General features: G+C 37.7%; 1 protein-coding gene across 1 annotated transcript; it reads right to left on the reverse strand.

Moving 5' to 3' along the window:
• Positions 1 to 19,122: 19,122 nt before the first annotated feature.
• On the reverse strand, positions 19,123 to 23,531 carry LOC307126155 (uncharacterized protein). Its single transcript, XM_079816556.1, has 13 exons — positions 23,492 to 23,531; positions 22,364 to 22,494; positions 21,906 to 22,085; positions 21,728 to 21,820; positions 21,448 to 21,513; positions 20,794 to 20,886; positions 20,651 to 20,698; positions 20,498 to 20,575; positions 20,351 to 20,413; positions 20,021 to 20,062; positions 19,721 to 19,935; positions 19,413 to 19,572; positions 19,123 to 19,330 (listed from the first exon to the last, which is right to left on the reverse strand). Exons 3-13 carry the CDS (start codon positions 22,003 to 22,005, stop codon positions 19,170 to 19,172), a joined length of 1,119 nt encoding a protein of 372 aa, XP_079672682.1. The 5' UTR covers positions 22,006 to 22,085; positions 22,364 to 22,494; positions 23,492 to 23,531; the 3' UTR covers positions 19,123 to 19,169.
• Between the last annotated feature and the right edge of the window lie 318 nt (positions 23,532 to 23,849).

The raw sequence follows: 23,849 nt of genomic DNA on the forward strand, positions 1-23,849 counted from the left end.
ATTCAAAAGAATGTGTCCTCTGCATTTAACCCATCCAAGTTAGTGGACACACACACCCCTGGAGCAGTGGGCAGCCATTTTGCTGTGGCGCCTAGGGAGTGATTGGGGATTAGGTGCCATGCTAAACGGCTTATTTCCTGCCAATATTGAGAATCAAACCCGCAACCTTTGGGGTACCTGTCTGACTACTCTAGCTATTAGTCCATGACTTTCCTAGGAAAGTGAGTTAGTCATCCACAGTTGCATGTATAGACATATACGCATCAATCAGCTGACTATTGTATTTATATATACTGTACATGTAGGCTTTGTTCAGTTACTGAAAGTTCTGCTTCTCACTAATATTAGCATCCTGATCCGGAAATGTCACATGCTACAACATCACAGCTGTGAGTTCAGCTGTCCGTTTGTTTGTGTGCGTTTTTGGCTCATGTTCCTCAAGTTATTTTGATATTGTCTGGGTTTGTGTTATAATATTTGAAACTAATATTGAATTAATCTGATATTTGTCTCACTTTTAGATTGGGATATGTTTCTTAGTTAAAAATAGTGCCTACATGTTCTGAGAGCTTTTGTGGGCACAATAATGTAGTGATGTACGAAGCACAGCTCACACAGAAGTCACTTATGAAATCTGTGCGAGGAAATCTTTCACCCTCACGCAAAATTCACAATTCCCGGTAAAATGACAGGATTTTACCCTTGAAAATTCGCTAAAGCCTTTACCCTTTAGGGTTTGGAAAAGAATCGTGTTTATGCCTGTTTAAACACAACACAAATTAGTTCCGATTTTTGCATGCTTGTCTCTTCAGACCAATGTGCAAAAAATGACAGACAAGCTGAATGAAATTGTAAACTCACTCTCTGAAAGTAAATGGCGCTTATGGAACAGCTGGAATACAGTGGTTACCCTGGTTAATACGGTACACAAAGCAGTGCTATGTAACTTTCCGTTTCTAACCCACTTGTCATGGATAAGAAAGAAAGTAAGAAAGTCAAACATAATTTTCAAACAGCCATTCTGATTTTTGTATTAATCAAACAACACCAAATTTAGTTCAAAGACAAGTGAGTCAGTTTAGAATTCTTTCGAAATTCAGTTTAGAACAGCAGCGGCTCAGGGCATGTGATCAAAAGCCAGAATCTTATTGGTTCGCCAATTTTTCTTCACAGTGTGATGAAAAAGAGATTATAATGACGCAGTAAAAAAATACAATACAATACAAATGTTTATGTCAGTTAGTCTGTACAAACACATTAAAGCTACACTGTGTGATATTTTCCCCCATCTAGTGGTGAACTTGTATATGACCATCCAGTGAATTTTAGTTTCTGTTCTGTTCAATTCCGATTTCGTTTTAACTCCTACGGTGGCCGATTTAGTCCAAGATTAATATGGCTTCCAGTTCGACCTCGTCCACATTCGACTCGGTGCCTGTGGGATATTCTGTGCGCAGTGGGATGGTTGGAACTCAACTGGCCTAATTATTCGGCTAGAAAGAACTGCAGCTAATCCAGAGTGAACTTTGATGATAGTAATGTTTATTCAGTCAACCAATTGCAAGGCATAAACAGGTTTGCATGGATATGTACATAAATGTGGTTTCTGTGAGAGAACGATGGTAAATATACATGATAATGACATGACAGAATATACACAGTTAAGAACTGTATAACTATACTTATAAGTTACATTTGTATAATGTAACCGTAAACCAGAGCTTATTGTACCACATATAGGTGCTAAATGCAGCTGCATTAAAAGGAGCGGAGCTGCGGTGTCCGGTTACAAAAGTGTGTGCGCAGGTTTAGCTCTGTATAACAAGTGTTAATATGCCGATCAGACCTGATACATATTTCCATCAACATACATTACAAGCAAATATTTTCTATAAACGAATAAACATTGTTAATAACTGAATGACTATTCAAATAGGTGAGCATTACGCTATTGTATGTTGACACAAAAATACTTCTGAGGTAACATCAACTGAATTACGCGATGACACACTCTGAAACACATCCACAATGACAATAACTATTATTACTTACGGAGTTATTAACGCACAGAAATACCACACAAGGAAAAACAGACTTTTGAGGAATAAACAAGCCAGGAAAACTCCGTATAACTCTGTTACTGGAGCTGCTGAGATGAAAACTCTCTGCGCATGCACCAGACAAGTCTGAACAAGTTGACGCGCACAGTGTTAAAACCGGTTAAAACGCGAAAGGCGAAGCTTGAACTGTCCCTGTCCCTCTTTGGCTAATGTACTTTCAAGATGGAGGGGCAACATGGCGACCACCGTTAGATCCCATTACCTTATGTATTTTCAATGGCATATTATAAACTTACGAGAATACTTTATTACTTGAAAGAAGTAAATATACATTAATGAGCACATATATTTTTGAAAGAACTAAGTGTTTTTAGCTAAGAATAGACTAAAAAAGTTACACAGTGTAGCTTTAACAGTCATTCATTCAAATTAAAATGTTTATCGCATCAAATTTTCGCTCAGAATATCTTGGTGCGAACATGGCTTTTAATAGCTTAAAACATATACTAGATGCTGCTAAATCCAAGATCATAATTACAAAATATGACAGATTCAGACTGATCCGGCAATTCTACCCATCACCCGCCCACAGCTGTTACAAAGATCCCTAAGACCTCCTTAGATCTTCCTATTGTATGATCCAAGAGTGTTGAGGCCAACTAAAATCTCATTGGTAAATAGGAATTTAGTTTTTTGTTCAAGAATGTTGATCGAGTAACATTTCCAACTCGACCAAATGACGGTATAAGCGCATATCGCACAAGGTAACAGTGCAGTCTTTCGTCTTGCTTGGAGTTGAAGCGCTTCTAAAGATTGCAAGCCAAACGTGCCACCGTATGCTATTCAGCTAATCTGTATGGAGCCATCAGTGCTAACTTTTATTTTCCTGGCTAGGCCCTTGCCAAAAGGACCTTAGAGGCCAAGGGACGGCTAGAACATGAGTGAATGAGTGATCAAGTGTTGATCCCCACTCAGACAACAGCTGAGTCTAAACCCAGGCCAGAAATAGGGTCGCTTTCTTCACATAGCAGCATATAAAGCTACAGTACAATTAATGACAGCCTCCAAAGACTAAGTAAACACACATTGCCATTCAATAGTCTTTAATTGGCTTGCAGACTTTCCACATGTGCTTTGAAAGAAACGCAATGCAGTCATCCATCTGAAGCAGCCTCTGAATTGATAAATGCAAAAAAACGTTAGCAAAGCCTAAACATAAGTTGTGTCCCAAATTACACAATGACCTTTTATTATGCATTATGTACTCTACCGTCCAGTGTCTGAATTTTATAAGGTTATAAGGTCAAGCAGCATCGGTGACTGATAGCCCTTCTCCTTTGGCTATGTAAAGAAAGCTATGATAGTTGAGTGCAGGATTTATTTATTTCTCGGTTGATTAAATGTATTTGAAGTGCACTTTTTCTTGCTGGAATCTCCAAAGTGTGTCCGACTACGTCCCACAGTTCTACAAACCATGCCCCTACTAATTACGCCCCCTATACCGCAATTTACAGCCCTCCCTCTGAAATCGCTGAAACTGCTCTTCTTCTACTTCACTTTTCTACGCCACTTACACATATAGAAAAAGGGTGTCAAAATTGTACCTCTGGGGGTACAAAAGCATGTCACTGGGGCAGTGGCAAGGATATATTTGAAACTTTTTTTTTTACCACAAAATGGTTCATAGTAGAACCTTAAGGTACATATTTGTACTCTAAGATACTATGCACCTTTTAGGAGTACAAAAGGTACAAATATGTCCTTTAAGGCTACTGCCCCAGTACTGACAAGCTGTTGTACCCCTAAAGGTACAATTTTGACACCCTTGTTCTCTGTGTGTAGTGACAAGGCATACAGATCGTAAAACAGAATATATCACCCAGACGCCGTAGTCATCCTGTTCGTTTTTTATAAAGTATTTTAATTATGAAACTCTACAGTAAATTTTATTTTTTATGGAAGGGGTAGGTTTAGAGTAAGGTTTAGGTATGGGGGGTAGGTTAATTTGATAGTAGGCTATAATTTATTTTATGTTTTACTACTAGGTGTTATTTCCTACTTAATAAGATTCTAAAGTAATATACGCCTAACCGTCTTACAAACATTTCATACATAAAACTTATGTACTCCAAAAGATTGTTTTAGTGACATTCACGCTTGTTTCTTTGTGGGAGACGAAACGTTGTAGTAGGTGTAATTTTCAGGGGCGTTGTGTGATGTACTGGAGGACGCAGACAGACCTTCTCTGAATCTTTAGTGTGAGCACTACTCGCACTATTTATATTACAAAGTGGCATAAAACATGTATGCAAATTGGGAGGCACCTATATTCTACACAAGTATGCTAAAATTATATTTCAATCATGTGGTCGCGTTGAACATTAATGTGTGTTCTTGTGCTAACATGAGTGTTAACAGTAACAACCATCAGTACTCAGAAGCTATAGAGTTACCTTCAAATGTCTGGGCTATTAAAAGGGGGTAGTTAAGCTCATTTTAAAGGGATAGTTGACCAAAAAATGCTAATTCTCTTATCAGTTATTCACCCTCGTATCATTCCAAAGCTATACAGCTCTTTCATATGCTAAACAGAAAAAAAATGTGAAGAATGTTCAAATTATTTTCATCTTTTTAATGCAAACTTGCAATACATTATGCGTGCTGACACATTTCAGACCGTAATTGTGTGTGAAATCAAGTCTGCATAGCTAAAGGTGTATTCATTCATGCACTGTATAAAGTATGATTCGAGCACCCAGAAGGCATACAAGTGGCAGAAATAGAAGTGACAGCCTAAAATAGACATGGATAGAATAACCTTGTTTCATTGAGATGTGAGCTAATTATAGTGTATATCTGAAGGAGAGCAGTAATAGACTTGTGCAAGCTCAAACAAGTCTCTTAAAAAGTATACTTTTTTTAGTTTTTGCAAAGCTTCGGTGAGGTTGTTTTTGTCTGTGAATGCAGCCAACAGCATTGACATGTAGTTCTGTACATTTCTGATGAGGAAGCACTTATGCCCACTCATTACCATGGTTACCATGGCTTGCGCAAACACTTCGAGACTGCAGTGGGCAAAATGTGAACCAGCCACATCTATCATCCGTTCCATTAGCAATCATTGCTGCATTCACTCGAACGGTGCAGGCAAAGACAGCAGTAATTTGTGAAATCTAATGAGCTTCTGCTTAAGAGTGCCTCAGATATCAACAATAGCCATTTTGCACATTAGTGTATTCCTGTGTTATCGGCTTGGGATGATAAGTGGCACCAGTGCAGTGTGTTTGGAGTCTCGCTCGCTGAAGAGCTCTTGAGCTCCTCTGATTGCTGCTACTTATCTCACGGGAAGAGAAACGGCCATTTTGATGGATGTTTGGTAAAAAGCTCTTTCAAGCTTCAATCAGTGTTGTCTCAAGGGTCAGTGTGTATTAAACTAAAAACGTTTTTTGCAGAAAAAAGCTCATATGTTGCTAATCAGAAAATATACAATGCAGCAATGAAATTGTCCTTCTTTCTTCAAGGGTGGGGTTGACAGTAAGGTCGCTCTGTGAGGTGAAGAGTCAGAGGTCATCAGGTCACTACACAGGAAACCGATCCTTCCTAAAACCAGGTGTCATACTCTGTAACAAATCATTGGTGACAATAGTTAAACAGCTCACAAGTACCTGGTTTATAACCTGGTAACCTTATGACTTTCTTAGCTATGCTGCAAAAATAAAAAATCTTTGAAGCTGATATTTACTTGAGAAGCAACATTATTTATATATATATATATATATATATATATATATATATATATATATATATATATATATATATATATATATATATATATATATATATATATATATATATAATCATTATTGTTATTACAAATGTAATTATGACTTAGCAAATCATTGTACAGAAAAAAGACAGTAGAAAATGTGTATAGCCTTTGAATTTCTGTCCATCCCAAAGTCATAAGTATATATATTTCACAGGCAGAACTCAAAAAGGATGGTCCGAAGATTTGAAACCTGCAAAAAAAATTTGAGTGGAATATGCATCAGAGGGTTGTCAGAATGTGGGCAGTCTGTGGGTGTGTCGTCTCAGCCTGAAATTCTCTGTGGTTAGGTTAGTAGGTTAGTTATTTTACTCACAACCACATGATTAGATTACAGTAACATGTCCCCAGTTTTAAACAGGAAACATGTGCAAGACTCTGCTGCATGGCTCTGTAACAGCACTACCCTCCTACTCTAACTGCAGATATAAATAGAAGAGACTCTTCTTCCCTTATTTTACACCAGAGTTCCTGTCCTTCACATTCTGCTGACATTCACTCACTCTTAGTACACTGTAACCAAGCTTACCTATGAACTCAGTAGTGGTCATTTATTGGATAATGTGGTAAAGTAAGAGGAACAGTAAGTCTGTTGTTCATAATGTGCCGTGTTATGGTTTATATGCATACCAAATGTTCATTTTGTTCATGGGGAAACATCACTCATATTATTGCTCATACTTAAACCCAAAGTATACTTAGTTTTTACGCAAATGCTACGGTATGCGTACAGTGTGCAATTTATGTACGTTATGTAAATTTATTCAACAGCAATAATGTATTTGGTCGTAACTTCTGGAGAGAAATAACGTAGACACTGGACAAAGATGAGTCAAGCGTCTGGTTCTTGCACGCTATTAAATGGAGTATACTTTGAAAGGCCATGCATTTGACTGTATGCAATAAGCATACACTAAAAATTCGCATCTAAACTGAAGTATACTCTGGACTTCAGAGTTAGGGATTTTTCAAAACAGAAGTATTACATTTTAAATTGTAACATGTCCCACAACATTTGTGACACTTTGGACATGAATGTTACCAGAATACTGGTGGATGATAAATCAGATGAAAAAATCTCAAAGGCTTGCACTGAAGAAGCCATGTCTAGAGACCAGAATATCATTGTGAGTATTTGCAGAGCGTTTCTGTATTTGGTTGCACTGTGAATATTCGCAGCACGTTTCTATTTTTGGTTGCGTTGTGAGTATTTGCAGCGTGTTTCTGTATTTGGTTGCACTGTGAGTATTTGCAGTGCGTTTCTGTATTTAGTTGCCCTGTGAGTATTTGCAGTGCGTTTCTGTATTTAGTTGCCCTGTGAGTATTTGCAGTGTGTTTCTGTATTTAGTTGCCCTGTGAGTATTTGCAGTGTGTTTCTTGCATTGTGAGTATTTGGTTGCGTTGTGAGTATTTGGTTGCAATGCATTGTGAGTATTTGGTTGCGTTGTGAGCAGTGCGTTTTTGTATTTGGTTGCACTGGGTATTTGCAGTGCGTTTCTGTATTTGGTTGCATTGTGAGTATTTGCAGTGCGTTTTTGTATTTGGTTCCAGTGTGAGTATTTGCAGTGCGTTTCTGTATTTAGTTGCCCTGTGAGTATTTGCAGTGTGTTTCTGTATTTAGTTGCCCTGTGAGTATTTGCAGTGCGTTTCTTGCATTGTGAGTATTTGGTTGCGTTGTGAGTATTTGGTTGCGTTGTGAGCAGTGCGTTTTTGTATTTGGTTGCACTGGGTATTTGCAGTGCATTTCTGTATTTGGTTGCATTGTGAGTATTTGCAGTGCGTTTTTGTATTTGGTTCCAGTGTGAGTATTTGCAGTGCATTTCTGTATTTGGTTGCATTGTGAGTATTTGCAATGTGTTTCTTGCATTGTGAGTATTTGCAGTGCGTTTCTGTATTTGCTTTCACTGTGAATATTTGCAGTGCGTTGCTGTATTTGGTTGCGTTGTGAATATTTGCAGCAGGTTTTTGAATTTGCTTGAACTGTGAGTATTTGCAGAGCGTTTCTTTATTTAGTTGCATTGTGAGTATTTGCAGCATGTTTTTGTATTTGGTTGCATTGTGAGTATTTGCAGAGCGTTTCCATATTTGGTTTTATTGTGAGTATTTGGTTGCATTGTGAGTAGTTGCAGTGCATTTCTGTATTTGGTTGCACTGAGTATTTGCAGTGTGTTTCTGTATTTGGTTGCATTGTGAGTATTTGCCGTGTGTTTCTGTATTTGGTTGCATTGTGAGTACTTGCAGTGCGTTTCTTGCATTGTGGGTATTTGCAGTGCGTTTCTGTATTTAGTTGCGTTGAGTATTTGCAGCAGGTTTTTGTATTTGCTTGCACTGTGAGTATTTGCAGAGCGTTTCTTTATTTAGTTGCTTTGTGAGTATTTGCAGCATGTTTTTGTATTTGGTTACATTGTGAGTATTTGCAGCAGGTTTTTGTATTTGGTTGCATTGTGAGTGTCTTCAGTGCATTTCTGTATTTGGTTGAGCTGTGAGTATTTGCAGCGTGTTTTTTATATTTGGTTGTATTGTGAGTATTTGCAGCGCGTTTCTGTATTTGGTTGTGTTGTGAGTATCTGCAGTGCGTTTCTGTATTTGTTTGCATTGTGAGTATTTGCAGAGTATTTCTGTTTTTTTTGCACTATGAGTATTTGCTGTGTGTTTCTGTATTTGGTTGTGTAGTGAGTATTTGCAGCGCGTTTCTGTATATGTTTCAGTAACAATTCAAATGATCTATCTAATCATCATGTCATTCCAACCAGCTATCAGCAATCAGTAATCAACATGTCTACCCAATCAGCACAAGTGGAGGATCATATAAATACCCAGTCAACTTACCAATGTTCCTCGACAAGTTTTGCAGCATCCCTCCACCACCCCATCTTCCTCACACTCACCTGGTTACTTCCTAAACCAGACATACAGGGGGAGTACTCTGGGTTCGGGCCAAATACCGAGCTCGGAGCCCTCTCCTCTGACAGCATGCCAAATACGCATACCATTCATTCTATCTGACTTATTTGTAAGTGTGAACTCGTGAGTTGGTTGCGTTGTGAGTATTTGCAGCACATTATATTTACATTTATGCATTTAGCAGACGCTTTTATCCAAAGCGACTTACAACTTGGGGGTACACGAAGCGATTGGTCATGAAGAGTCGAGTAAGTGCAACAAGTGCCTGAAATACTGAGACCGTATACATTGCTCAGTGTAGCACAGGCTAGAGTAGGGAGGGAAAAAGAGGAAAGGAAGTTTTTTTTTTTTTTTATGAGGTTAAGTGCTCACGGAAGAGCTGAGTTTTTAGTTGACTTTTGAATGTTGTCAATGAGCACATGTGTTGTCAAATTGATGAAGAAGTTTTCTTAATTTGCTGGTGTTTTTTCTATTTGCATGATAAGTCGGCCACAGTAGATAACTGTCCTTTGTTACTTTGGGCATGAGCAGTAACTCTCTGGAATACAGCTAGTTCTGGACTAAACTCACTCTGACCCAATGATTTTTGCACCAGAGATCAAACAGACAGGAATATGTCACAATAAGAGAGCATAAGGGAGTTTTAAGGACAGTTTAAATATAGAGTCAGTTGGCTAAACTAGGTCAAGGTTGGCTGTGGTGGAAATTGCACAGATAGTCTCATATATCGAATCACAACTTAAAAACGTGAAGCAAAATGTAACTTAATAAAGTTAAAATACCCTTATATTACATGAAATTTACAAGTATATTGACTTAAGAAGCTATATTTATTAGAAGTTGTACCTGTGACACACAATTAAACCAAGCATATCAAGCATTCAGTATTTTCTGATTGTCTGTGATTCCCTTCGCTCAGCATTTTTGCTTTCAGCATGGACAAACATATTACTTCTTACTAGAAACCTGTCACGTCACGCCTGGTTAGGGCACAGTGTCAGGTCATCCAGGTCATCAACAGTGGGCAGTGAGTTCACTGCTTGTGTACCTGTCGCAGACTGACGCCTCTCAATCTGCAGTGGAATCTATCAGCAGTCTGTGACAAGTTCTGATCTGCTCCTGACTGCAGTATTGTGTGTATGTGTGTGTGACATGGCACTCGTAGAACCAGTCATTGTGCTACTCCCTCGGGCACTTCCACTGTCAGCACATCGTAAATCAGTTGCACACCTAAAGATGCACATGCCAAAATATACAAACACATACATATGGCTTCTGCCACACCATATAAATCGAGGTATATACGAGGTAACCATATAATTATACACATCATATTCTACAACAACAAAAAACGCAACTATAGTATTCACACAATGCACAAGAAATATAAACACAAGCTTCACCTTGAAGAGGTTTTTACTACTGTATTGACCACAGTAAAATATTTAATAATAGATTTATTTGATTAGATTTTTCCACAAGAAGTTGTTAATTCACTGTGTGCATGATTCAATTTCTGCACTTTATTTTATTAACATAGTTATTAATTAAGCTTAATTGACTTAATAGACCACAGTTTGTGAAATGTATTACATATGAAAAGTTTTTGTTTAGGTAAAATTATCTATTTTTTTTCATTGGATAGTGTTCAGTGAACTTAATGTATGGATACTAAAAGGTTTTATGATGTTTATTTATTATGATGTTTATTTATTATTTATTATTTTATGATGTTTATTTATAGATTTGTAGGTAAATTATTTGCACCCTGTAGTAATACAACCCCCTCAGAATTTTTTTTTCTCATGATTTCTAATTAGTCCTCACCTGTTGCCTGTTCTGTTGATCATCATCCTCTGACTATCTAAGCCTTCAATTTTCCTCTTGTTAATGTTACTTTGGTTGGTTTGTGTTTATTTTCCAGTGTGTCATAATCTTTCCCTAGAGAAGATTGGTTTTGATGTCTTGAGAGGACTAGATGGGCTCCTGTCTTTTTGAACTTATGTTCTGACTCTAAATAAACACAAATTATTAGGGTCAAATTGCAAAATCTTACAACAACAATTCTATCATTAAGCACCATGAGCTATAATAACATTCTCACAAATATGGTATGTTTACCACAAACTGATACCAGTTTTTGTACTGCATGTCTCCATGTCCATGCAACAGCCAGAAGAAGAGAGCAAACTGTACTTGTGAGGAATCCCGTAATGGCGGAAAAAGTAGAAAACCACTAATAAACACAAACAAACATGACATGAGAAGCTAGCCCAAAGAGCAGCCCAAGATAAACATTCGGATATATTTTGAGAGGTGCTATGACATCATCATGACAACCTCCAGTGGCGGGTAGGGGCTAAAAATAGCAGAGACGTCAATGCACTGGTACATATATGTCCATGAGCGAAGTACGGCATTCCAGAGATAACAGCAGATGGCTAGCAGATTCTGCCCTCTACACGGGAAACAATAACAGCCCGCACACACACTTCAGACAAGAGCATCCTCAGGCCAAAGGTGCAGTTGCTCACAAACACACAAGCATGCATAAAATGTCCTCCAGGCTGAAAGAGGGGAGACTTTTTATGCTTTCGCTGTGTATATGAAGCACTTCAAACGTCCTGGTGGAAAAAGTGTGTCAGAATCCTTGAAAGTGCTATAGCTTAGCATCTGTACTCTGAATCATGCACATGTTCCCTTTGTCTGAGGCATTATTTTAGACAGACCCTGTTATGGAGGCAAATACTTTTGGTCACAGTTGAACTTAAAGACTCCTCTGTTGACATATAAACTTGAAACAGGAAGTTGAGGGAGACTCATTCTTTTTTATGTCGCCAATAGCCATTAGTTTATGTCACAGCCATGAACTATGATTTGCTAATTGCTCATTTAAGGCAGGAACTATAACAGGAAGAACATTATCATTTTAGGGAAAATTGAATTGGACAAAATGTTGTAAATTGTAAATCTACTCATGCCCTTGCAAACTATACAAACTCAAACTTTCCAACTTGTAGATTTTATATAAATATTAAAAGAGTTAAAAGCTTAGTGTTGATGACACTGAAGTCAGTTCATTTATACAGTATCAATGGTGTAGTTAATTTATAGCCTTACTTTAGCTATATTTCTGGTGATTGCATTTAGACTTCAGTTCAGTTGTGAAGATTATCCTGGTGAACAAGTGTGTAAGAATCATAAACTTTTGTTGGTCACAGAGCTTATTTTCGGCAGTTATCCAAAAGTCAATGGCAAAATCCTATTATTGTTGACGGAGCCAGTGTAATGCTAACTTCCGGGTTGGCCAACATTATCTCTGCAACACTCTATTCATGTCTGCTAACTTTTATTAGAATACAAGCAAAAATAATAGATTTTGGATTAAAAGCCACAAAACCCTACCATTGATTTTTTTTTTTTTTTTTGGTATTTACTGTAATGTAACGACAACAGCTTTAAACACGCCTAAGTTTTAATTTCTGAACTTATATTACACATACTTTACTCGAAACCAAGATTGTATGCTGTGCCTGCATCAAAGAACATCACACATACATCACGTCATAGAAGTAAAATTGGTTATAAATACCATTTTTATGGTGGCTTTAAGTTTAACCATGTTAGCATAGCATCAAACTTGCTCATCGGCAGGCACTATTCTACACTCACCTAAAGGATTATTAGGAACACCTGTTCAATTTCTCATTAATGCAATTATCTAATCAACCAATCACATGGCAGTTGCTTCAATGCATTTAGGTGTGTGGTCCTAGTCAAGACAATCTCCTGAACTCCAAACTGAATGTCAGAATGGGAAAGAAAGGTGATTTAAGCAATTTTGAGAGTGGCATGGTTGTTGGTGCCAGACGGGCCGGTCTTAGTATTTCACAATCTGCTCAGTTACTGGGATTTTCACACACAACCATTTCTAGGGTTTACAAAGAATGATGTGAAAAGGGAAAAACATCCAGTATGCGGCAGTCCTGTGGGCGAAAATGCCTTGTTGATGCTAGAGGTCAGAGGAGAATGGGCCGACTGATTCAAGCTGATAGAAGAGCAACTTTGACTGAAATAACCACTCGTTACAACCGAGGTATGCAGCAAAGCATTTGTGAAGCCACAACACGCACAACCTTGAGGCGGATGGGCTACAACAGCAGAAGACCCCACCGGGTACCACTCATCTCCACTACAAATAGGAAAAAGAGGCTACAATTTGCACAAGCTCACCAAAATTGGACAGTTGAAGACTGGAAAAATGTTGCCTGGTCTAATGAGTCTCGATTTCTGTTGAGACATTCAGATGGTAGAGTCAGAATTTGGCCCCCAAACGGCCCTAAAATGGCCCCTACAGTCACCAGATCTCAACCCAATAGAGCATCTTTGGGATGTGGTGGAACGGGAGCTTCGTGTCCTGGATGTGCATCCCACAAATCTCCATCAACTGCAAGATGCTATCCTATCAATATGGGCCAACATTTCTAAAGAATGCTTTCAGCACCTTGTTGAATCAATGCCACGTAGAATCAAGGCAGTTCTGAAGGCAAAAGGGGGTCCAACACAGTATTAGTATGGTGTTCCTAATAATCCTTTAGGTGAGTGTATAACCCAGATTTATGCCACATTATCATGACTTCATTTATCAAGCAAGACATATTCAAAGAACAAGACCCTGAACACTTGGGCGTTGTGTATATGATTGATTTATTATTTGACTCTCTCAGCCACATAGAACAACCCCTTTATCATTTTCGTTAATAGTCACGTCATTCACCTTTCAGAATGTAAAATCATTGCTCTACAGAAATTGCTGTGCTGGTCTGTTCTTTTGCAATGAGGGGGGAAGTCATTTCACAATCATTTCCCTATAGTGCACCTGCTGACCCTGGTCCAGTGGTGCTGCGATATGCCTGAGCTGTAGCCACTTATGGTTTTATTAATGACATGCTCTTCCTAAACTCAATCCAAAGCTGCAAGTGAGCCAGAACCACTGTGTGAGGCACTCCGAGAAATATAGACTTTTGACCTTGACACTTAAACTGATAGTTCACCTCAAAACAAAAACCTGTTATCATTTAGTCACCCTCAATTCAAAAACCAACTGAATTTCTTCTGAGGAACCCTTCGTGACTTTCTCGGATGAACACAAAACTGTTGTGATTCAATGCAAACATCCTCGTGGGAATGAAAAAGTTTTGTAAGCAGATCATCTTTGGAGGCTCTTATTCACTCTGTCTAAATAAAGATGATAAATTCACGAATCTCAAATCTCACTGACTCAAAAATCCAGTCACAGCGATTAACAGCGCACTTGAGGATAAGATTACAGACAAATTACGACTTGTATTTCAGTGTGTTTATCCCACAAAGCTATTCAATGGCTTCAGAGGACTTGTAATGCAGAGTTGGAGTCAAATGGACTATGTTGGAGTCAAATTTTATGACACTTTGTTACAATCTTGATCAGCATTATTACAAGAAAACATTGCTCAAGTAGATATATCTGTTTTGTCTTTCTGCCACTTCAGCATTACGGTTCTTCTACGGCCAGGGCCATCGGTTTATGTGTGTGTGGTAACACACCTCCTCTCCCGTAAGTCATCATATCATGAGTTTCTCTGATGTGCATGATGAGATTCCCAAAACTTACTGGGCCTCTCCTCAGAGAAATAAGTGAGGGAGAGCGAGAAAGTGGAAGGGAAAAAAAGACAGTCGACATCATCCATCCTCGCCTTTTAAGGAGAGCTCCTGCGGAGTCTATGAGGAGCTGGCCCAGTTTCACACAAGCTCGCTATAATTACTGAAAAACGGATATGCTGTATAAAACAAACAGTTGAAACGAAAATGTTATATTCATGAAAAATAGTCATATGTATTCATACAAAAAATTATCTTAAATTAGGGGAATTTTTCTGTCCACTGATTTTAAAGGATAATTTTAATGGAATAAATAGACCTACAGGTCTAGGTTATACTTTATTTTAAGGTGTCCGTGTTACAGTGTTATTATATATTTAAGTACTGAGTAATAATAATTAACTACATGTACTTACGGGGTTAGGATTAGGGTTTGGTTAAGGGGTTTGTTGCATGTAATTATGCATAATTTACTGTTATTACTATGGTAATGTAACATATGTAACAAGGACACTGTAAAATAAAGTGTTACCCAGGTCGATATGAACATAATTGACAGAATTTGAATTTAACCCTTTCAGTTTTAAAATATTAAAAAGGGTTTCACTTTAAAAACGTTTGTCTCTTTCACATTTTCATACTTTTTAAGAGTGCTTAAGCTGGTGAAAAATAATAATACATTTATTTTAAGAGTTAAAAAGAAACTTTTATTTGTCCCTAAAAAAAATGTAAATAATATTTTCAGGTATTTATGCATACAGATTGTATATTTTAAAAAACATTATAGCTACAAAAACATTTACTTTAACGTCTTAGGAAAGAATTCTATTCTATTCTATTTAACTCTGTTTTTGTCTTGCATTCATTCCTAGCACATGTAAACCTGGTGTCACATGATGAGTTTTCTCGTAAGCTGTAGCAGTGGGTTGGTTATTGTGAATTTGGAGGGGGTCATATGAATCATAATGCTTCCACAGTCCACTGCACTGCTGCCCATCAGATAAACAGCATAGAAATTACTCAACAGCGAAACCAGGGATAACACTGGAGCATATTTTTCCATCATGCTCTTGATGGGGTTTGATGGGTTTGCTGTTATCCCTTACAAAAAATAGGCATAGGCCTACTTCAAGTTAATTTTATTAGATATACTTAAGTAAAGTTCAAGTATACTTTTAAGTATAATTTATGCAGTAAGTATATCAGTGTACTAGTAGAATACTTGCAAGTGTACCGTTTCAACTTGGGACAAAATTGGCCCACTTGTTATATAAAAGTATAATTTTAATAATTTGCAGCTATGTTTTTAGTTTGTACTGCAAATATACTACAAGTGAACTAAAAGGTATACTGATACTTGTAGCACAATTTTTAGTTTATGAAAGTACACTTTGAACTCAGTAAACTGTTAGTTTAGTAGTTTTATACTGCAAGTATACTTGTAAGTTGTATTTAAGTGAACTTAACTTCATACTTATAGTTTGCTATTTATATATTATTTTTGCACTTTAAGTATATTACTATGTTCCTATTTAAGTATGAATTGTTATACTTGAAAGTATAGACCCTCTGCTTTTAAACAAAAAATATTCTAGCTTAATGCATTATTTTTTTTATCAACACTTGAAGGTGGGTATTTTCATTAAAAAAAAAACATTTTGAACAAAGCACAACATTTTTGTCAAAAAATACGTCCAGATCACATTTAGAAGAACCAAAACATAGATCAAACAGATTGAGTTCATCAACACCCCCAAAGCTTCACAGTCTTATCCTCTACCTGGGTTGACATTTCATTCTGTAAAATTAGACAGTTTTGTTATTTTACATGTTATTTTACATGTGCATAAACAATGCTTTTATCGCTTGTTTCGTCCCCTACCATATAAAAGTAAAAACATGGATAGCCGGAAAACTCTCTGATTGGCGGGGAAGGAGTTAAAGGGGTACTTCAGCGCTAGGAAGATGAATGTGTATTTAAATTAGTTCATTTATGTAGTAGAAATGTAAAATTATTTTTGAATTTGGTGCCTTCTAGACTGAGAAAAGACAGAAATTTTTTTTTTGTCTCATGTGGATGAAAGACTACAACTCCCAGGATGCATTTGCTTCGCTGCCCAACGAGGCCACTCCCAAAGCCACGGCCCAAACGCAGCAGGAGTCAGATTTCATTCATCACGAGAAGAGCAGAGCTGAGGTAAGCACGGCAGTCATTCACAACGTGTGTCCAGTCCGGCACATTTTCAGATCATGCCTATGGAAGCTTAACTTTCATAGGAATTCATTGAAAAGTTGAAACACTCACTTTGCTCCGCGCCACCCCATTATGAATGCCCGAGCCGAGCGGCCGTGCGCCTTTACATTCTGTGAGTGAGATCCCTCCCCTGTGGGCGGGTTTATAACATGCGGTACTAGCTCTTACTACTCGCTGTAGTCTCTAACTTCTGGCCAAAAAATCCTCAGATGATGCAAAATGACGATATTTGCGTCATCTGAGGAATTTTTCCAGAAATAAAATGCATAATTCTCTCGTCTCAGGGGGACATGAGGGGGGAAAGTATGATAATTTGAATATACTACCGGGTTTCTACTGATACAAAGCTTAATGCTAATTGCTGAAGTAAACCCTTAAGTAGATTTGAAGTAAATGTACACTACCAGTGGACTAGCCAACACAAAAATTCACTCATTGAGAATCAGGAACATATCTGTTTTCTTTATATGCTATCAGTATATGTCAAGTAATACTTAAGTGTAATTTTAAGTATATTTTTGAGAACAAAAAGTGTACTGAAAGTATACTTTCCTGTTTTTTTGTTTAAAAGAAGTATAGCACACTTGAATAAACGTATTTTTGGTAAGGGATATTCTAATTTTGAGAAACTACTCTCAGGTTTAAACAGAAATAAATGGGAACTAGTCAATAAATCATATTAATACACATCCCACCTGATCACTTGAGTCTGATTTTTGTCAAAAAATTATGTGAAAGCACCCTAAATGGGATGTAAAGCACTTTAAATTCTAAAGGAGTTTTCAAACTATTAGTCCTGACTGATCAGCTTCCACATGATTCTTGGTTGAGCAAGATGAACTCAATACCCCGGTGTATAGTGACAACTGCCTCGGCAGGCAGCGACGTGTCAACTGCAAACATAAAATAATCAAATTAACAAAGGGGCTCAGTCTGGCTTATTCGGAGAACCCTGCCCAGTCAACAATTTGATCTCACAATGATGTCACTATGAGCTCAGAATATTCTCATGGTGCGGTCATAATGTGAGTGTCACAGTGAACTAAAAGTGTAACCACACAGAGCTCTCACTGTGTGCTCATACTTTGTTCACAACATGAGGTCACTGCACAATCACAGTGCACTCATACTGTGGTGGAAATATGAGGTCACATCACACTCACTGTGTGCTCATACTGTGGTCACTGTGTGTGCTCATACTGTGGTCACTGTGTGCTCATACTGTGATCACTGTGTGCTCATACTCTGGTCACTGTGCACTCACTGTGTGCTCATACTGTGGTCACTGTGATGTCACTGCGCACTCACTGTGTGGTCATACTGTGATCACTGTGTGCTCATACTGTGGTCACTGTGATGTCACTGCGCACTCACTGTGTGCTCATACTGTGATCACTGTGTGCTCATACTGTGATCACTGTGTGCTCATACTGTGATCACTGTGTGCTCATACTGTGGTCACTGTGATGTCACTGCGCACTCACTGTGTGCTCATACTGTGGTCACTGTGTGCTCATTCTGTGGTCACTGTGATGTCACTGCACACTCACTGTGTGCTCATACTGTGATCACTGTGTGCTCATACTGTGGTCACTGTGATGTCACTGCGCACTCACTGTGTGCTCATACTGTGGTCACTGTGTGCTCATTCTGTGGTCACTGTGATGTCACTGCACACTCACTGTGTGCTCATACTGTGATCACTGTGTGCTCATACTGTGGTCACTGTGATGTCACTGCGCACTCACTGTGTGGTCATACTGTGATCACTGTGTGCTCATACTGTGGTCACTGTGTGCTCATACTGTGATCACTGTGTGCTCATACTGTGATCACTGTGTGGTCATACTGTGATCACTGTGTGCTCATACTGTGATCACTGTGTGCTCATACTGTGATCACTGTGTGCTCATACTGTGGTCACTGTGTGCTCATACTGTGATCACTGTGTGCTCATACTGTGATCACTGTGTGCTCATACTGTGATCACTGTGTGCTCATACTGTGGTCACTGTGATGTCACTGCGCACTCACTGTGTGCTCATACTGTGGTCACTGTGTGCTCATTCTGTGGTCACTGTGTGCTCATACTGTGGTCACTGTGTGCTCATTCTGTGGTCACTGTGATGTCACTGCGCACTCACTGTGTGCTCATACTGTGGTCACTGTGATGTCACTGCGCACTCACTGTGTGCTCATACTCTGGTCACTGTGTGCTCATTCTGTGGTCACTGTGATGTCACTGCGCACTCACTGTGTGCTCATACTCTGGTCACTGTGTGCTCATACTGTGGTCACTGTGTGCTCATACTGTGGTCACTGTGATGTCACTGCGCACTCACTGTGTGCTCATACTGTGAGATCACCATATAACACCACTATGCAATAATGGTGTTAGTTCACTGTTATCTAAAATGATTCAGTTAACTCAAACTTTTACACCCACATTCTTTATTTCCATAAATAAAAACAATCAAACAAAAAGTCAGCTTTTTCCTTTATTTGGTTTCCTTTTCAGCCTGGTGTTGGCGTTGGACAAAAAAATTTCTACTTGGCGAATACATTCCGCGTCTGGTGTTGTTCTGGTGGTTACTTTTAGCTTCTTCACCTCTATTTCATTTTGTTTGTGAAAACACCTGACACATTCTAAAAACACAAAGAGCAAGGTGTTAACATTACAATTTCTATAGCAGCATCCAGATGCACAAACCAAAACTTAAACACTTACTTTTCAAACATGTCAGGAGCACAGGTGGCAACACCTTCTTCCCATCTTTCCCCGTTCTGTTATACAGACAGAGAACATTGTCTGACGCTATGCTTTTTAAAGCCTGTCTCACCATCTCACCTATATTGGAGCTGCCGTGAGTATGGATGAGATGGTGTACCTGACAAAAACATACATAATATTGTCATGATTAAAATATACCAGGCTTCAACATTTCTTTTACATGGTATCTGCTGCAAAAAAATAAAAAAATAAAACTGTGGCTTTGTTGTAAAAAATAAACGCTAAATTTATATAGTAGTACTAACATAAAGCTCTCGATAATTTTTGTCTTCTTCAAGCCTCTGACAGAAGGCTTCAAACGTTTCAAAGCTGGAGCACTGTTGTTGTTTAAAAAGTTCCTCATGGGCATCTTCTTCTGCCTGCTTCATGAGAACAGACTTAACTTTTGCCAAGTCATTCATGATGACAGCTTGTCTCTGTTCCAGCATTTGAATTTGTTGGAGTATCTTAGTATTCAGATCTGAAAAATTGTAAAGTTAGATTGTTATATAGCAAAGGATTGTTGTCTGTATAAATAAATAATGTCTAATTGATATATCACATACCAAACAATTTCTCCATGGTGACTTTGCATTTTGTTTCCTTCCCTGTTATCAAAATTACATACATAAGGTCAGTGAAATTGTATTTATCTAAATCAGTTATATTGTTTCTATATTTATTTTTCTACATCAATTAAACCGTTTTTTCCCTGATCGTTTTATCCACAATGCACATGTAGGTGGTTCACTTTAATTGTGGGGACATTTGGTACAATGTAAAAAAAACACGCGCACGCACACACGCGCACACACGCGCGCACACGCACACGCACGCACGCGCACGCACACGCACACGCACACGCACACAATAAATTATATTAAATTATAACTCACCTAAAGAAGCAGAGCTTTTGGGATGATCATCCTCATGCATTGCCACATTTCCCTGAAGAGTATCTGTGAGAGTCATGACACAACATTCTCTTATAAGGTACCTTGTGATGTGTTTGCATGTGTTAAAGGGAATATCTATTGTCTCACCTAAGAATACTGGGTTGGGCTGGCTTGAGTTTAAATAACTGTCATCAGGGCTTCCATTGTTATCATCCAGACAGTCACCTGAACAATGCGAATTAGAATGATCAAATTAGCTTAACCAGATTCAATTTAAGAGAAAAAGTGTTTCATACTCACCCGATGTTTTGACACACAGAGCTTTCTGAATAAGTGGACTCTTGACTACTTTCAAGAAAAGACATAAGACATTCAAAATCTGCAAATAAAATTATAAAGCTGATTCTGCTAAGTTCCTTAGATAAGTTAAAACACAAGCTTACCATGGTATCTGGGAGTTTTGGCCAGCTGAACATTCTTTGTCTTCAGACCAACTCGCTTCATTGCATTTCTTGACTTCTTTAAATGCACATCATCTGTTTATCACATTAAAATTAGTATGATCACCTAATCTTTTGCCATAACAAACCTTGTATACACATGTCAAGTCATGTGATGTTGTTGAAGATCATGAAAGTCTGAGAGGAAGATATAGAAGTAAGTGGCTTAATGTACATCAATACATGAATGCATGGGTTTTCTAACCGGGGTCAGGGGACCCAAAACATTGTAAGGGTCTTCATAAAATTCATAAAAAACATAAATATTAATATATTCAAACATTGTTACAGTCACATTTTTAAGTTCTTGATAGAGACATTTAAGTGTTTATATTTGGGGTTTTTTATCTGTAGTATGGGATTTGTATTTCTTTGTAAAACAGAATTATTTGTAAAGCTTCTATAAAACTAATAAATTTGAACTAAAAATGTTTATCTTCAGGTTTACATGTCCAACATTACTCCTTAGCTAAAGGTTCATCATATATGGTGGGTTTTGGCAATATAAAGTGTAAAAACCTCTGCATAGTAACACATTATACACACCATTAATACATGAATTTATCTTTTGAATATGTGTGTATATGTTTAAATCACCTGAGACATCAGAGCTTGTGGGCTTGGGATCATCCTCATCTTTTTTCCCACTTCTCTGAAGAGTATCTTTAAAGATAGATCATGCAGAAGAAAAATATTTTATATTAAATAAAAGTTTAGTTAAAAAGTTAAAACACTGTCACACTGAACTTTCTGAATGAGCTGAATATTGACTAATGTTCAAAAGAAGAAAAAAACAAACTAATAAAAAATGGATTGAAAAAACATAAAAGCGCTTTAGCAAGTTCAAAGTTCTACATCAAAGTTAAAACAGGCTAACCATGGTATATAGGAGGTTTGGGCAGTGGGACATTTCTTGACTTCAGACCAGATTGCTTCACTTCATTTCCTGACTGCTTCAAGTTCATATCATCTGTTTAGTACATAAAAATAAAGAATGATCACAGAGTTATGGCTAAATTGTTTTCTGCATACCAATCATTTCAATATATACAGACCTTCACAGGAAGATGTCTCTGAATTGATGTCACTTTCATTACAGAGCTTATTTTTCCTTTTTCTCTTCTCACGTAATTCCACAACTGCAGGGTCTGTCATTGAATAAGTAATTGAGTCCTCTGCTGCTGAGACCCCCGTTGTGTAATCTGAGATGTATTGATTTGCTTGATCATAGTCTCCTGTAAGTGGTAAATTTATGTATACTATGTGTATAATGGAAATTCAGTCAACTATTTATTCATCATTGAATACATAAATATATTATGATTAGTAAATTTATAAGACCACCTATCATAATATTGAGAAAAAAATCTTCCAGAAATGTTAAATACTTATGTAAAACTAAAATTGTGATTGTCTTATATTAAGCACAACAACTTGAATTTGTGTTCTTATACCCACATTTCAGCATCACATTCATTTTCAATTCAAATGCACCATTATTGCAACTTCTTACCAATTGATGGTCCAACGATCTTCACAATGTCATAAACCTTCCAGTTAGGGTTTGGTGGAGAATTGTTTTTAATGTTTGAGAGTGATGATGTCCATCGACACTTCAATGTTCCATTGTCATCAAAAATCCAACTGATTGGTACAACAGATGTCTGTCCATCACCGAATAAACAAATTCGATACTGAAAGACGCACACACGCACACACACACACACACACACACACACACACACACACACACACACACACACACACACACACACACACACACACACACACACACACACACACACACACACACACACACCTTAATTTTTGTTTCCAAATCCTAACAGGCCAAAAAGAACTTCTGTATTAGTAAAACATTATATGAAACACATAAATCTTTTACACATTTTTTTAGTTTGAGAGGACAACCTTAGCCACTCTCACTGATTACTGTATTTGATAATTGTTTAAGAAGTCTTCTTTGGACAATTGTTGTGCATCCTAAAGAAAGTGTGTATCATAAAGTACTTTAAACTACACTTTTGTAGATCTACACTTTACATTCTTAATGATGTAGTGTTGCATCTGATGTCTGGGTAAAGTTGCTTGTTATGTTAATAAGAGGATGAATGTCAGTCACTTTGAGTTTTGGTAAATGGGAAGTGACGTTGAAGCTTTTAACATAAAACAGCTACAGTTCTGCAGATAGAAGTTGTTGTTAAAAAACTAGTCATATAGCGTGGTGAAATAAGGCTTTTTATCTTTAATATGAGTATCTAAGAGTAGGCGTACTTCATCTTTTTATCCAAAGAGCAATGATAGTTTGAATGAGCAACCAGTGCAGCATTCTTGCTTACTGTTGTTTTACAGCGCTTGTTAATTATTGAAATATAAGTATAAATAAAAAAAATGTATATATTGAAATATAAAGTTAGTAATGTTGTAATGATCTGACTTAACAGGCCTAACAATTCACAAATACTGATATGCAAACTAGCTGCAGCTAGCAATTTTGGTGTGATTACTGAAGGTAAAAGGGCTGGTGCACATGTAGCATGTGTGAGCAGTACTCTGCTAAAAAAAAAAAAAAAAAAGACCAGACCACATTGCACATCTAAAAGTTTGTAAATAGGCCACTCACCATTTCTGCGGTGTAACAATACCATGCACAACTTTTTCTTCTTCTTTACATGTTTTATGGTGGTTGGAAGACCAGCTTAGATGGTGCATTTACCACCGCCAACTGGACCGGAGTGTGAAGCATTCACAATGAGCTCACGCTTTACACACATGCTGAGGATCACAGTATGAGAATCAGATGAACTCACAATGAGCTCACGCTTTACACACATGCTGAGGATCACAGTATGAGGATCAGATGAACTCATGTTGAGCTCACGCTTTACACACATGCTGAGGATCACAGTATGAGGATCAGATGAACTCATGTTGAGCTCACGCTTTACACACATGCTGAGGATCACAGTATGAGGATCAGA

Source organism: Gobio gobio (assembly GCF_949357685.1).
Source record: "Gobio gobio genome assembly, chromosome: 5".
Lineage (NCBI taxonomy): Eukaryota > Metazoa > Chordata > Actinopteri > Cypriniformes > Gobionidae > Gobio > Gobio gobio.